The 16,626-nt window shown below is 39.9% G+C and overlaps 1 protein-coding gene across 1 annotated transcript in view; it reads left to right on the top strand.

Annotated features, from left to right (window-relative positions):
- Positions 1–16,626, top strand: part of ALDH1A1 (aldehyde dehydrogenase 1 family member A1) — a 47,429-nt gene that overhangs the window by 6,224 nt on the left and 24,579 nt on the right. Inside the window, exon 2 of the mRNA XM_006086809.3 lies at positions 7,357–7,461. Within this exon, the coding sequence (XP_006086871.1) occupies positions 7,357–7,461 (105 nt within the window). The remainder of the gene's footprint in view (positions 1–7,356; positions 7,462–16,626) is intronic.

The following is a 16,626-nucleotide window of genomic DNA, read 5'->3' as shown; positions in this document are numbered from 1 at the left end:
TGAAGTGGCATGGGTAATCTACAGGCTGATATAACACACACCAGCATGAAGAAATCTCGTGAGAATACAGGTATTGATAAAATGATGACACAGTTGTTTCTAAATAGCAATTGTCTGGCTTGGGTGATGGTGGTGTTGGTTTGGGTTTTCATGATGCTATTATAATTGCAGCCAGATACATTACACATGTACCAGATGTCAGTGGCAACAGACAGAGCTAAGTTCAAAAGAACATGAGTAATAATTGCTTTATAATTAAATATTTTATTAAAATCCACTACTAATAAGCAAATTAGAAAAGAGCATGTGTGTGTGCATGTGCATATTTAAAGCTCCCACAAATAGAGGCATTGATTACATAGACTGAATTTTACTATTTTAATTTTTTATATTATATATATACCTGGTGCCTTTATTGTAATGTTGGACTTGCTAAAGGAAATTTGTTTGCTGGGAATCTGCACAGTTATCACAGATCTTGAAACTTTGCCTGAACAAAGTACTTCCCACCCTAGGTCCCATTATCTTACTATTTGCAATACTCTCCCAATACTTTCTTAAAAGTCGAAGAAATAGAAATAACAAACAACTGAATTAGGCTCTACATTTTGCATTTTCCTTAGCAGGAAGAAGGCTGATATGTAAGTATTGTATTATTGGGTCTTGATATTGCTAACTATTAAATATGTACAGAACTTGCTGGTGCTTCTCTATTTTACCTCTTTAATACAGAGAACATACGATGTACAGAAATTGTTGACAGGGATTTTTGTCATTTGTGGGACATGGTGAAGATGTGGTTCAAAACAGAAATGCTTTTCTATTCCCCTGCATTGAAAAGGCTGAAGAGGTTTTTCAAACAAGAAAGTAAGAGTGTACACTTATGTCACTGAAGTCAGACTATAATATAAAACAGAAATCAAAGGAAATTTGTATTTCTCCTTCTTCTGTTTTGGTCACTTTCTTGTTTTGTTTTCATTCCTTTTACTGCAGTTAAATATTTTCCTCCCATCTGTTATTTCCTCCTTAATTTCCTTTTAGATTTTTTTTACTCTGAGTCTCAACATTTTGCTTTGCTGCCTCAGGGTTTGGATTGAAAGTAGTTGCCAGAGATCTAGCTTTGAAGCTTTGATTCTTTTAAATATTTAACATCCCCACCTGACTTTTGTTCAGTCTCTGATTATCCAACCTGCGTCTCATTCTTTCTACCCCTCTTCCAAAGTTTTGTGTTTTGTTATTTTTGGGGGGAAGGGGAAGGGGAAGGGGTTTGGTGCCTAAACTGAGAAAAGGTTTACACATTTACAAAACCCATCGCTTTCTGTACATTTACAACAACTCCACATGCTGTGACTGGGGCTCTCAGGTTTGGATATTTTCACAGGTGACATAAAAGGGGAATCGCATCACCTTTCTCACCCTTGTTATTTCTTAAAAGAAATACTTTGGGTATTTAATATGTGATCTGTGAAATCTCTCTGCCACCAAGAAAGCACTGACTTCCCTTATAATATCTAGAGCCACTGGCTTGGTTCCAGCCCCTCACATTTGGAGATGATGTGACTTGCGGGGCTAGGTGGGAAAGTGAAGGGGTTAAGCAAAAAATAAAAAAATAAAATCATAGACCCAGATGAAAGCCTGGTGATTATCAGAGGGAAAGGGGGTAGAGGGAGGTAGGAGAGGGTAAAAGGGAGATAAATGGTGACAGAAGGGGACTTGACTTGGGTGGTGAACACACAGTACAATATACAGATGATGTATTATAGAATTGAATGCCTAAAACCTATATGATTTTATTAATCAATGTCACCCCAATAAATTCAATGAAAAGAAACAGAGATACTATGAATATAGGACATCCTGAATATCTGTTGGAGGGAGTCAGGGGCTCTCTCACCCTAAAGCTAACATGTTCCAAAATCTTATCTCAACCTATAAGGCTAATGAGTTTTGTTTTGCCTATTAGTCAAATTTAGTTTGATCTAAGGCAGAAATACTTTGAAGAAAGGACTTAGTAATTTAGAATTGTAGCTTTATATCAAACACATTAAGACAATAATTTTTTACTTGGAAAATATTTTTTAAAGTATGATTTGGACACTAAAATACATTCAGAAAACAGCCACTTTTGAAAATCTAATGTCATATGATACATCCCCTAAAATATGACATATAAAAAATGTAAGAGTAAAATCAATTTTTAAGTTGCCTCAACATTGTCATTGATTCTTTCCCCATATAAGAAGCACTTGAAGTACAAATGCATAGACACAATTTCCAATCAATATTGTGAACTTTCAGTTGAGGTTTACTATATATCTATATACATTATTCACATATATCCTGATTCCAAAATTCATAATTAGAACATGGTTAATATAATGGTAAATAGGACCCAAGAATTTTTTTTTCTTTTACTTTTTACAGCCTGATTCCATCTCCTCTGAACTTACTAAAGGCAAATAACAAATAGAAAATGAACAAAGGGAGGGAAATGAGAGTGCAGTTCAACAGGCCTAAATAGGTGTCATAATCATTATAATAAATATTTGTTAACCTACATTTTTCCATATTCAGTACTTTCCCTTTATCCATGGTTTTGCTTTTTGCAATTTCAGCTACCCTCTGTCAACCACGTCGAAAAATATTCAATGGAAAATTCCAGAAATAAACAATTTATAAGTTTTAAATTTCATGCCATTCTGAGTCCTCCTCTGCCCCACCCCAATCCCAAACCATCCCTTTGTCCAGCGTCTCCACACTGCATACACTCCCCACCCATTAGTAAATGCTCACTCACCTGTTAGGCACTTAGGGGCCCCACTGGGTTATCAGATCGACTGTTACAGTGTCACAGTGCTTGTATTCAAGTAACCCTTATTCTACTTAATAACACCACATTCACATGTTTTATTACAGTATGATCGTATAATTATACTATTAGTTGTTGTTGCTGATCTCTTACTATGGTTAACATAAATAAAACTTTATCATGGATATGTATGTATGTGAACATAGTGTATATATAGGGTTTGATACTCTCCACAGTTTTAAGCTTCCTCTGGGGGTCTTGGAAATTATGCCCAGCAGGTAAGTGGGACTACTGTAACTATTTTATAAAACCACAGAAAGGAGGTTTATTAAAAAAAAAAAACAACATTTGGTCTCACAGTTAGATGGAAGCAAATGTCAAATGTAAAGCCAATAAAATTACACCCCCCCCCAATCATTAAGGTAGACCCTACCAATTAATTCTCCACAGCTCAGAGGAAGGAAAAGAATGATGCAATTCTTGATCTTTATAGCAACCGGATCATGCCATTATTTGTGCTGAGTTCTGTTGTTATGCCGAAAGGCCTCTGTTTGGGGGAGAATGTATATAACTCATAATTTTCAGACTACAGCGCTATGTCACGGGACTCTAAAGCCTCATGTCCCCAAGCCTGGAATGTTAAAATGATTTCAACTAATATCAGGACTCTGGTTGCTCTACTTTAAATCCACTTGGGGACATTCAAATCAGGTTTCCTAAAAACACTTATTTGATCCTGTCACTCCTTTATTGTAGCCAGAATAGAGTCCAAATTCTCCCTTTGGAGATCAAGATCCGCCACAAACTGGCCTCGTTTTCATTGTCAGAACTTATCTCCGACTTGTTTCCACTGGAGCTCTCTGTCCCAGGCTAATCTCCTCACTGTCACAGATATCTCAGCACATCCCCTCCCTCTGCTCATTGTTTTTCTTTTTCCACCAATCCAATCCTACCCCTCAAGGATGCATTCTTCTAGCCCACGTCCCTCTCTTCCCAGAGTTCCGCTCTGCAATTTATTAACTAAAAGCACTGCTTTGGTGATTTTATTGCACAGCCTTCAATTCTTTACCAGCTGATCTTGATATAAATGCACTCTCTTCATAAATCATGAGCCCCCTGAGAGCAGGGGTCATGTCTCACTCATCTCTCATTTTCCCCTCGTACCTTCCAAATAATGAGACAGGTGTTTACTAGTACTTGACAAACACTTTTCTGGAGGGAAAAAAAGTGACCATTTGGATTATGTGAATATAAACACAAATTCAAACAAAAGTTGAGCTCACAGTGTCCTCCTGTATAAAAGGTTAAAACTGAATAATGCAGAGCAGTTGCTGGTAATTTGGGGTCGTCTTTGGTCTCATTGGTTGCCTGAGGCTGCTAGATAAATTTGTGTTCTTATTTTAGGTTAATTCTCATTTATAAAACATTCACTGATTTTCATTTGAACTGGGTTTTTCAGACATAGCTTAGATACAACAGTAAAATAAGCTATAATACATCAAGAGATGTATTATTGAGAACTTGAAACTTCAAATTATCACAGACCTAGGGGGACTCAAGTAAAAGCTGCAGTTTCATCTGAAAACCAAAATCTGGAAATAACTTTTTTAAAAGAGAGAGTGCATTTTTTATATTTTTATTGATTTCAGAGAGGAAGGGAGAGGAAGAGAGAGATAGAAACATCAATGATGAGAGAGAATCATTGATCGGCTGTCTCCTGCATGCCCCCTACTGGGGATAGAGCCACAACCCAGGCATGTGCCTTGACCAGGAATCCAACCATGATTCTCAACCACTGTACCACACTGGCCAGGCTGGAGATATATATATATTTTTTCAATATATATATTTTAATTGATTTCAGAGAGGGAGGGAGAGGGAGAGAGAGAAACATCAGTGATGAGAATCATTGATTGGCTGCCTCCTGCACGCCCCCTACTGGGGATTGAGGCCACAAGCCTGGCATGTGTCTTAACCGGAATCAAACTCAAGACCCTTCAGTCCACAGGCTGGTGCTCTATCTACTGAGCCAAACCAGCTAGGGCTGGAGATTATCTTTTTAAAGAAAGGTACAGAGAATTTATTCAGGTAACAATTTGCAAACTGGGAAACATAGCCCTTGGTATGAACCAAGAAAATGTTCCAAAATGGAGGGGATAGGACAGGGTTTATAAAGGCAAAAGTTGCAAGGAGCTGATGATCAAAGAGATGGGTTGCTGGGGGAATGGATCATAAACTTCCATCATGTGCTTTTTGATTGGTGGGGGCAACTGGACTTTCAGTGACTCAGTGATCTAGCAAGTGAAGTTGTGAGGTGAGAACAATGGGTAATATATGATTAAGCATTTATCAAGTCCTAGTTTTGGCCCAGGCCTATAGACAAGAGCTTTCTTTGATCACACAATTACAGTACAGGGAGTATTATTTAACAACGAAGCAAGGACTACAATTTATCACACAGTACAATCGGTAGAGGCATGGGGGCCTGGAGGGAGCCCTGGGGTTGGTGGTTGGGATCTGACTGCAGGCAGTTTCAGAGCCCAAAAAGGCCAAGTTATACTCTGCAAGTAGCTTAAGAGCTCAAGCTGCAAAAAAAATCTAAATTTGGTCACAAGAGATGATATTAAAGTTTTTATAAATATTCACACCACAGGACCAACAAAATATAATTAATTCTATATCTCGTTTTTATTTGTTTTTTTCATGAAATTATACAGTGGAAGGATGGAATTCTGGGTATGTTTCTGACAGGGTGAGACTTGTGCTCTTAGTTTAAAAGCTATAAAGTCTAAAGAGGTCATATTATCTTTAGGGTAGAAGTAAGGGAAAATTAAAAATTTAGGAATGAATTTGATGCAAATTTTGCAGACTGGCTAAAAAATCTAGGCAAGTACCATGATGTCTTTAGTTTTTTTGTTTGGAATCAGGTGAGCTGATATGTAGATTCTAACTTTAACACAAAGCAGAACATAATAAGTAATTTAATAGGATACTAAAACACTATGTCAGAGGGGAAAAAGAGGTTAAATCCAAGTGGAACTAGTAAAATCTTCATGAGTTGATGACATTTTAAGGACAAGTTGAGGTATGAGTACAAGAGAAGAGTAAAACTCCACCTGAGAAACAGCATGCATAAAAGGTGTGTGGAGCCTAAGGGCATGGTACTTGAGACAGCAAAATGAGGCTGAAACAAAGGTAAACTGAGGAAATAATAGGACAAAGGGTTGGAAAAGTGAGGTCATAAGCCACCTTATTATCATGCTAAGGAATTTGTGAACAAGAACCACCTAAATGTTCTGAGGAGGGGACAAAATCTGAACTAGGCTGATTTCAGAAGATGATGATAACTGTGTGAAAATTCAATTAAATTTCAGTTAGGCAGGAGGGGGGGGTAGGGAGAACAAGGTAAGTAAGTATCTTTATGATAGTATAGAACAAATTCATCCAAAAGGATGATTACGAATTGTGTTTCTCATTCACAGGAGAGGGAAAGTATGGGGGGGGGGAGAGAATATGAAAGTACTTGAGCACATTTTAGAGCTTAAATTTGAGTTAAGAGCAGCATAAAGATAGAGATGACTGTGAGCTGAATTTGGGACACTTTGATTAAGGTCTTTCCCAGCCATCCCTTGGGAAAAAAATACAAAGGTAAGGGCTAGAGATGCATAAAAGAAAATACTCTTTAAGAGTAATTACAGGATTCTATAAAATGTGTGTCTGATAGCTAGAATGCTGATTCATTCTAAAAGACGTTGGGCAAGTCAGTATTTTAATCTTAATTTATTTTGCTTCAAGTTGAAATAAGATGCCAGTGTCCTTTATTCTTCATGAAGGACAAGAGGAATTTCATGGTCCTCATCTGTATTCCATATCCCTACCGGAGAAACAAGAATTCTCTTGATACATCTATCTTTCCTGTACCTCCAGATAGGTGTCTTTGCACATCTAGTCTGTTCATCTGAACTGCTTTTCATCCCCATCCCCTTTATGTATTTGTGCTTACATCATTTTCTTGTCAATTCCAGGGCTAGCACTACAATTCTTTTGAACGCCTCCAAATACATAGATTGATGCTGTTTTGTCATATGAATAATTATATTGATGTCAACAAGCAAATAAGGCTTCTCCTTCCCCTTGTTTGTTTATTTTACATGGGTGCACAAATATCATAGTGCACCCATGTACAGAATATTATAGGTCTCAGTAATGTGTAGTTATTGGCTTGTAGGTTCTTTAATTCAGTTTTAAATTATTTATTCAAGAATACGGAGGTTAAGCCCAGCTGGTGTGGCTCAGTGGTTGAACATCAACCTATGGACCAGGAGGTCATGGTTGGATTCTGGTCAGGGCCCATACCTGGTTGTGGGCTCGATCCTCTCAGGGGGACCCATACAGGAGGCAGCTGATTAGTGATTCTCTGTCATCATTGATATTTCTCTCTCTCCCTCTCCCTTCTCTGAAATCAATAAAAAATATATTTAATTTTAAAAAATCAAATTAGCTGCATATTTAAATGCCTGTTTGTCTATTTCTCTTCCTCTCTACAGATCTTCATAAACAATGAGTGGCATAATTCAGTGAGTGGCAAGAAATTTCCTGTCTTTAATCCTGCAACGGAGGAGAAACTCTGCGAGGTAGAAGAAGGAGATCAGGTGAGTTTCCTAAAACTAGTTTCATTTTATGCCAAATTTTTTGCATGTTTTCATGAGCCACAAGCACCATTTCAAGTTCAAGTAGACATGTCATGAAAATATGGTTTCTGGGGCCGTCTCTGGGAAGGTACTCTTTTTAGTCACGTTTACAAATGATGATGTAATAGCAGAATATAAAGCTTGAATAAATTACTCAAGGGGACATTGTTCATAAATGATGAAATCAGCATTCACATGCTGTCCTTTGATCCCAGAACTTGTGACTGGCAAGGCTACTGCCTTACCTTGTAATTATTACAAATAATTACACAGGGTAAATTAAATAGCCTGGGGAGTGCAGAGAGTAAAAGCCTTCAGATTTTTTTTTAGCTGAACACGTACCTTAAAAAGTGTATGTGTTCACAGTCTAATTTGAAATGATTTTCTGAGATTTATTTTGTATATTGTAAAAAATAAAATAAAGAAGAAGAAGAAAAAAGAAAGAAATGAGTTTCTGGTCTTGCATTGTCCAGATGTGGTCAAGATTTAAATTTCTGTCATGTGAGCTATAAAACGGTAAAAATGTTTTGTTGCTGCATGAAAAGACCACTGGGAGATGTAGTCAGCAAAACCCCAGGATAATAGCATTCATGACATGTTCCGTTCAATCACTGTAGCCGTCACATGTTCCTGTGGAGTCTTCATTCTGTCATTTCCTTCTTCCCAATCAATGAGATCACTAATTTCATGGTATTCAATCTTGCAGGCCTATTCTTAGATAGCGATAGACCTGAGGGGCTCCTCTGGGTTTAGGGAGGGCCCTGGATTCAGGTTGCAGTATTAGCAGTACAAGTTAAGACCCATGCCTTTCGGGGCAAGAGTGCAGAGTTTAGTCAGAGGGGTCAACAGCTTAAGGAATAGAAGCAGAATAGAATGGAGACACATGTCAACTGCTTTCAGAGTTCACTTTCTCTATATGCTGGAGTTATCCATGCATAAATTCTTCAAGGGCTTTTCCCTGCCTCTGGAGGGTGGGGAGGGAAAACAAACGCTTGTTTCTGGCCTCCATCCCAGCCCCCCCACTTCACCCCCCTTAACCTAAGAGTTTCAACTTCATCATGTTCGGTACCATCCCCCGAACATTACATGCTGTTCACTGCCTCTGTGCCACAGCGCAGTGCAGTCCTCAGGACGTAGTTTAAATCATCTTCTGTAGTAAGAAGTTCCACTTTTACATTTATCTTGTTTGAACTTCTGTTCCTTTTTGGGTAAAATGGGGAGATTGCTGTCCTGAGAATTGGTATTTCTGACCATTTCTCAGGTGATGCCGATGTTGCTGGTTGGGGTCAGGGTGGGGGAATACACTTTAAGAACCTGATCTAAGGTATTAAACAACACCTTGTATCTCCTCTCAAGTGTTCACATTTAATAAGGTGCCTGGACATTGACTGGTAAGAAAATTGATGATTGGAAACTGCTGTGATAATCACTTTGCCCCTCTAAGAGATGTTACAAAACCAAACGCAGGCACAGGCATTCTGATGACGCCTGGTGACATATTCTAGTAGACCCATAAGTCTGTGTCCTGTGAGCCATTCCCAGAAATCAGGAAAAAAAATTTATTCTTCACATTCAACAAAGAAGCATAGTTTCTATCAGAGACTTCCAGAGATGTGCACAGAACTCCATTACCTCAAATGTCTGCCTCGTGGCTTGAGCGGCTCTGTCAACACTTGGGAGGTGATAAAAGTAAGAAAGGTCTAGGTGAGGGCACAGTGGAGCCCTTGACAGCTGCCTACTCTTTCTCTCTAGAGCAGCGGTTCTCAACCTGTGGGTCGCGACCCCTCTGGCGGTCGAACCACCCTTTCACAGGGGTCGCCTAAGACCATCCTGCATATCAGATATTTACATTACGATTCATAACAGTAGCAACATGACAGTTATGAAGTAGCAACAAAAATAATTTTATGGTTGGGTCACAACATGAGGACCTGTATTTAAAGGGCTAGAAGGTTGAGAACCACTGCTCTAGAGGTACAAATGCCACTCAGGAGGACACGGCAGAGCTGTTTGCAGGTTGCAAGTAACAAAAGAAAAAAAAATCTTGATGCTTTAGCTCTAGGGCCCAGACATTTTGCTTTGCTACTTACTGGCTTTCAGGTTTAGTTTCACCAGTAAAACAAACCTGAGCCTGGAGTGCCCGTAGAAATCTCATCAGGCGATCTGAGGTCTTCTTGGCATTGTTGGTGGAATTTACTTTCTTCCTCAAGTGCAGTGAGGGTGAGCTGATGATCATACCTGAAGCTTCAGAAATATTTGTCATTTATTTGCTTCACATTTACTGACGACTACTCCTACTCATAGGAGAGCAGAAAATCTGTGCAAGTGTAGATCAAGGGCACTCATTCGCCTCCAGCAAAGCTTCACATCAGGCCATGGTGCTGATCATGTTGGCTGGATACTTGACACGCAAGTTAAATTGTTTATGATATAAAATGCTCATGGTTGGGCACTGTTCGCTTAACATCCAGCACGCTTGTCATCGCATTCTCTTTTAGAATGAGCTACTAACATGTCTTTTTAAGTAATTATTCCTGTTTTCACAATTTTGGTGATAAAAAAATGTATAATAACTCCTAACACTGCTTAGCCAAAGGTAGAAATCTGCTGAATTACGTAGTCAGAGTAAACCTAACATACTGGAACTGACTCTTCAGATAATGAGCCAAGAGGGTTTAAGGATTTAATTGATGAGTAGGATGGAATTAACAATGGGCTATATACTGCCTTTCAATGGCATTATAAAGAAAGGAGGAGGGGCAAGAACAAATGGAGGTTACAAAGCAAAGCACAGATGTGGGTGGGAACTGTTTGCTTTTCCCTTCGGTGGCTCTTTTAGGCTACACTGACTAATACTGAAAACCGCTTTTAATACTAAAGCGTGACATGACAAATAATTGCTGGGGATAAAAGTAAATGTCCATTAAAGTAAGTGCAATGACAGGTGTAAAAGTGAAACTGATTGGGTAGCTATTCTCTCCAAATCTGAATGAATTCAGTATAGAAATGCACAGCCTTCGAGTTTCATCCTTCTGTGACTATGTTTACAAGGCATTTGCTATTTCATCATCATTTGCATTATGTTCACACATTGAGCTTTGGCCCCTTACCTCTAAAAAGGAACATTTTTAAACCCTGTGCAGTAAAAATGGTAGCAAATTTGACTTTCATGTACCAAATTGTGTTCTGCTTAATTAAAAAATTATGACCTTGAAAAATGTTAGCCCTAGAATAAAAATCCAAGAAATGCTAGTCCTGGCATTTAAAAAATGAATACTTTTATATCTAATAGTTTCATTTAATGTAAAAGTTTTGTTATATAATTAAATCAATTAAAATATGATTTATTATTTACATGTCAATATAAGCAAATTATTTATATAAGGAGCATCTTTATAAAAATCAATGTAACACAGTAAGTTTATAAAATAAATAACAAATTATTAAATATTTATTAACTGCTGATTTTAGGCATGGAACAGTAAGGAATGTGTTATAGCTTATACTAGAGACAGAAATATATATATTCACTGCAAAAAGAGATCATTATCAGCATAGTCTTACACAGCTATAAAACTGGATTTAGGAGTCAGAGATAGGATCACATTTTATAGAATGGATTTCATGCTGTGTTTCCTGTCTTGTAAAACAGGGTCTATGATGCTTAACTATAGCAGTATTAGCTTTAGTGCCTAGAGCTCAGTAGACTCTTAACCAGTTAACTGCCACGTGTCCCAAACGGAAATCATCCCCATTTCTTCCATATGCGCTGGGATATGTATGAATTTAGTTACCATAATTTTCTTTACAAACCCAGAGATGTCACTAACAAGTCTGATTTTAAAAATTGGACGACCAGAGTTGATAGCGGGGTTTGCGGCTATAGACTCGCGTGGTGTGTGGGGAAGATCCACTTGCTTCTGTAGACACTTATGGCGTACAACGGGTTAACTATCAAGCGGGATTAGTCTGGCCAGGGTTTAGGTAGGTTGTGATATTTCAGCTGGGTCTTAAAGAATATATAGGACTTTGAAGGTAAAAGGGGTATGCTGGTAGAATGTTCTAGGCAATAATTGCAAAAGCAAAGGTGAAGAGTTGGGCCAGATAGAGTAGAAAAAAATGTAAACGGAGGTTTGAGTAGGTGAGGGTGGGGCCCAAAATATTGGGCCTTGAATATCAGAAAGAAGAGTTTGGCCTTAGGATTATAGGCAAAAGAAGGGCCGTTGCAAATGTATGAAAAGGAAGGTGATAAGACAAAAATATTTGCAGATTAGCCTGGTAGAAACAGGCCAGGCTGTACGGGGAAAGAAGAGAATGAATGGATTTGTGAAGGCTAACAACAATATGAGATAATAATGGCCTAAAATAATACAGAGCGGTGAAAACTGAAAGGAAGGATTATAATATATTACAACTGCTGAGAGTTCTTTTAAGGTTGTTTTGACTGCTACAACTACAATAGCAATTGCTACCATTTAATGAACTGTTAACATAATGTATGTTACATAGAAAATATGATTCAAGTGTTACCTTACTTAATCTTCAAAACAACTCTGTGAGGTAACATCCCCATTTCAAAGATAAGAAAACTAAAGCTTAGCAAAGTCACATCACAATACATTTCACTTCAGCATATTTTTTACATTTTGCAATATATTGCAGTGCTTGTTTTGTTGTATATTTTGTTGTATATTTCTCCCAGTCTGTTGGAATTTTCAAAACAGCAATCTCTTTACATCAGTATTTTATCATTAGCAGCCTGATGATAAGAAAGCTACAGAATAGAGAATTTAGCAGATCTTTATATGGTTGGATGGATGGAGGGATGGGATGGATGATGGATGGATGACTCAAAGCTTACATAGCTAATATGTGAGGAACCAGTGTTCACACGTACGGGTTATTTTGTTTCAAAGCTATATGTTAACTACCATTACTTTATTTCTGTTCCTACAAGATAAAATATAAGATGTGAGAAAAGTAGAGCATGATTCAAAGGACATGACCAAAAGAACATCCTTATTTATAGCAGCATTTTCCAGGGATGTATTTTCCTTATGGCAGAGTTACTTGTCTTAAAGCAAGATTTTTCCATATCCCTCTGAGAGGCCAGAATGTCTACAATAAACCATATTTGGCTAAGGCTGATGGCAGAACACTGAGCAGAAGGGTCTAAATGAAAGCTGTGTCACAGAGACCTGTTTAAACATATCACAGCATATATTTTATAAGCGGTGGTATCCACATATCATGCTGGCAATTTCAGGTTCTTGTGGTTTCCTTTTTCATTTTTTCAACAGTGCCCTCCAAATATAACTTGGAAAAGGTTAGAGTCTATGGCATAAAACAATGTCCAGATATAAGCAATCATTGTGATGAACTGAATACCTAAAATAGGATGGTGTATATGTTTCTCAGGAAGGGAAAGTAGTAATGCATATATTTTATTATATATACTCATCATTCTCTCAGGTTAGACCCTGAGATATACAACTGTATGATGTAGTATAGTGAAAGAATGTTTGCTTGTACTCTGTAAATATCATCTTAACCAGACCAGATTACACTTCTAAAATGTCCCTCTCACCCCAAATCATCTTAGTGTGGTGATAAATACTGCAAAAATCGTTTGTTTTTATTTTAATTTGCAAGCTTATAAGTTTAGGCTTCTTAATTGAATATAGCCTAAGGCAGGAGATATTAATTTGAAGTCCATGCCTCTCAAGGGGGTAATGTCATCTTTGAATGAGGTTTAATTTAATTGTGGGAAACTTTAAAAAATGTGGAAATAGGGCCCTGGCCAGGTTTCTCAGTTGGTTAGAGCGTCATCCCTATACACGAAGGTTGTGCGTTCGATTCCCAGTCAGCACACATACAACAATCAACCAATGAATGCATGAATAAGTGAAACAACAAATCGATTATTTCTCTCTCTCTAAAATTAATAAATAATTTTTAATGTAGAATAATTTTTCCCCTCAGATTCTCAAAAAAGTATGTCTCTTGCAGAAAGATGCAACCTGTGGGCCGGAAACATAGCTATGATTGTGGAGCTTATGTAGCTCCATGTAGTGGCCAGCCCTATATACAAAAAAAAGAGAGAAAAAACAATCTATGTTTTTAAGGTGTTTACAACTGGTTTGATGGAGAAAAGAAAAAAAAAAAAAACACATGAAGTGGTAATGGCAGAGGTGGAGACTTTTGTAGTTTTTATATTCTGGTAGAAGCTCAGAAGAGGTATGAACTGGAACCTGTAGGGAATGGAGTGGCCGTGGAAAAGTGTGTAACGAGGTGGACTAGGAAGGAACAGGAATATTAAACCCAGGTCAGAAAAAAAGAATGAGAGTGAAGGCAATGTGGGTGAAGGCGAGGCTAGATTGGATGTGGCATTACTTATTTGCTTGAAGTAATGCAATTGTTTTGTTTTCAATAAGAAAGGAAGGAAGAAAGGGGGGGTGGAGAGAGAGGAAGAGAAAGAGAAAGAAAGGAAAGAAATTAACTATTTACATACTTAGGGATTCAAAAGGATCTTTTTGTACCCAGTTGGGAAATGAGAGTGGGAAATGAGCAATTGTCACATACGACCCTCTCTATGCCATCTTCACTACCTGTATGCCTGTATGCCTTTTCTCTGCTGCACAAAAGGAATGAGCAATATGTTTATAAAGTTTCCTCTTCAACTGCAAAATAAAGTTCTTATTCACCCTTCAATACAGGGTTGGGGAATGTCTGGCCCGGGGCTTATAAGGCCCTCAAAATCATTTGGTCTGGCCCTGCCAAGGCAATAGGGGTAAGTTAATTAAATGTTGGACCAAATATAACAGGATAATTTTTAAGTTGATAATTTTGTATGGCCTGCAAATGATGTTATAAATATGCAAATGGCCCTTGGCAGAAAAAAGGTTCCCCACCCTAGTTTAATAGGTTCTTCATGAGAGAACACACAGACTGTAGAGTCCCAGAGATTAAAGGGGATAATCACCATTTTAGATCTTGAACTTTTCCTGGAGCTCTGGGTAACCAAGTCACCAAAGCACTGTAAGACCTTGTGAAGAGCAAAGGCTCTACAGTCAGACAGTCTCCATGTAAAACTCAGTTTGGCCACTTTTAGCTATTTACCTTGGGCAACTCTCTCTCTTTGCTTCAGTTTCTTCACCTGTAAAATGGGGAACATATTTGTTTCATAAAATTATTGAGAATGAAATGAGTTAATATGTGTGAGGTAATTAGAACCTTCCTTGACATAGGGCAAGTAATCAAATGATAGCAACTCTTAAAATATTATAATATTTATGCCCTACAAAATCAAGCATGAACTATATGTGGGGAACTCATCATTCTAAAGATCAGGCAGCAGGTATAATTCCAATGTACAGAAGTTGATACAATGTGATAGACTTTGAGCTGATGAAGACACTCTGGGGCTGCTTGTGAGGCACCTTAGTCTCTTTTATAGGGTCCTCGGCCTGGCACCTTCTTGCAGTCCGGGACCCCTCAGGGGATGTCGGACTGCCGGTTTCAGCCTGATCCCAGCAGGCCAGGCCAAGGGGCCACACTAGTGCACAGATCCGTGCACTGAGCTTCTAGTATGCATATAAGATCTTTGGTTAATCTCTTCCCACCCTCCCCACTTCCTTCTGAGATTCATCAGTCTGTTCCATGTTTCCATGCCAGTGCGTTGAGCGTCTTCCCCCTGGTGGAAGCATCATAGCTAACAGTTGAACAGTCACTTAGGCTTTTATATATATAGACTAGAGGCATGGTGCACAAAAATTTGTGCACTTGGGGGGAGGGTGGGTCCCTCAGCCCAGCCTGTGCCCTCTTGCAGTCTTGGACCCCTCGGGGGATGACCACTTGCTGGTTTAGGTCCGCTCCCCGGGGGATTGGGCCTAAGCTGGCAATCAGACATCCCTCTGGCAGCCCGGGAGCCCTTGGGGGATGTCTACTTGCCAGCGGGGAGCAGGCCTAAGCTGCAGTCAGACATCCTTAGCACTGCTGAGGAGGCAGGAGAGGCTCCCACCACCACCGCTGTACTGGCAGCCATCAGCCTGGCTTGTGGCTGAGCAGAGCTCCCCCTGTGGGAGCACACTGACCACTAGGGGGCAGCTCCTGCATTGAGCGTCTTCCCCCTGGTGGTCAGTATGTGTCATAGTGACCAGTAATTCCCAGTTGTTCTGCTGTTAGGGTCAGTTTGCATATTACCCTTTTACAATATAGGATAGAGGCCTGGTGCATGGGTGGGGGCCGGCTGGTTTGCCCTGAAGGGTGTCCCGGATCAGGGTGGGGGTCCCCCTGGGGTGCCTGGCCAGCCTGAGTGAGGGGCTGATGGCTGTTTGCAGGCTGGTCAAGCCCCCCCCCCCGTGGGGACCCTCACCCCATGGAGGTTTGGCCAGCCTGGGTGAGGGGCTGATGGCTGTTTTAAAGCTGGCCACACTCCCTTTAGGGTGGGGAGTCCACACTGGGGTGCCTGGCCAGTCTGGGTGAAGAACTGAGGGCTGTTTTCAGGCTGGCCAAAGCCCGCCAGCAACGGAAACTCCCAGCCTCTCCTTTTTTTTCTTTTTGTTTTAATTTCTGGATTTATTTACCTTCTGTAATTGAAACTTTGGTAGCCTTGAGAGGAGCTCAGAGCCGGCCAGGGCAGGCGGGAGGGAAGCTTGGCTTCCTTCCATCACCAGGGGCAACCCAAGCCTCCTGCTCACTCCAGCTCTGTGGCTGCCGGCTGCCATCTTGGTTGGGTTAATTTGCATATAGTCGCTCTGATTGGCTGGTGGGCGTGGCTTAAGGCATAGCAAAAGTACGGTCAATTTGCATGTTTATGTTTTATTAGTGTAGACTAGAGGCCCGGTGCATGAAATTCGTGCACTGGGGGATGGGGGTTCCCTCAGCCCAGACTGCCCCTCTCACAGTCCGGGAGCCCTCAGTGGATGTCCTACTGATGGCCACAGTCTGGCAGCAGAGGCTCAGAGCAGGCGTCCCGTGTGTGTGTCCGTCCCCACTGGGGGGCTGCCCCGGGGCACAATGGAGGCTCAGAGCAGGCACTGTGTGTGTGTGTGTGTGTGTGTGTGTGTGTGTGTGTGTGTGTCTTTATTGCTCGGGGGCCTGCCCCCAGCCACACCATGGAGGCTT

This window comes from Myotis lucifugus, unplaced genomic scaffold (assembly GCF_000147115.1).
Source record: "Myotis lucifugus unplaced genomic scaffold, Myoluc2.0 scaffold_31, whole genome shotgun sequence".
Classification (NCBI taxonomy): Eukaryota; Metazoa; Chordata; class Mammalia; order Chiroptera; family Vespertilionidae; genus Myotis; species Myotis lucifugus.
The sequence above is the reverse complement of the archived record's forward strand: the minus strand, read 5'-3'. Positions and strand labels throughout refer to the sequence as shown.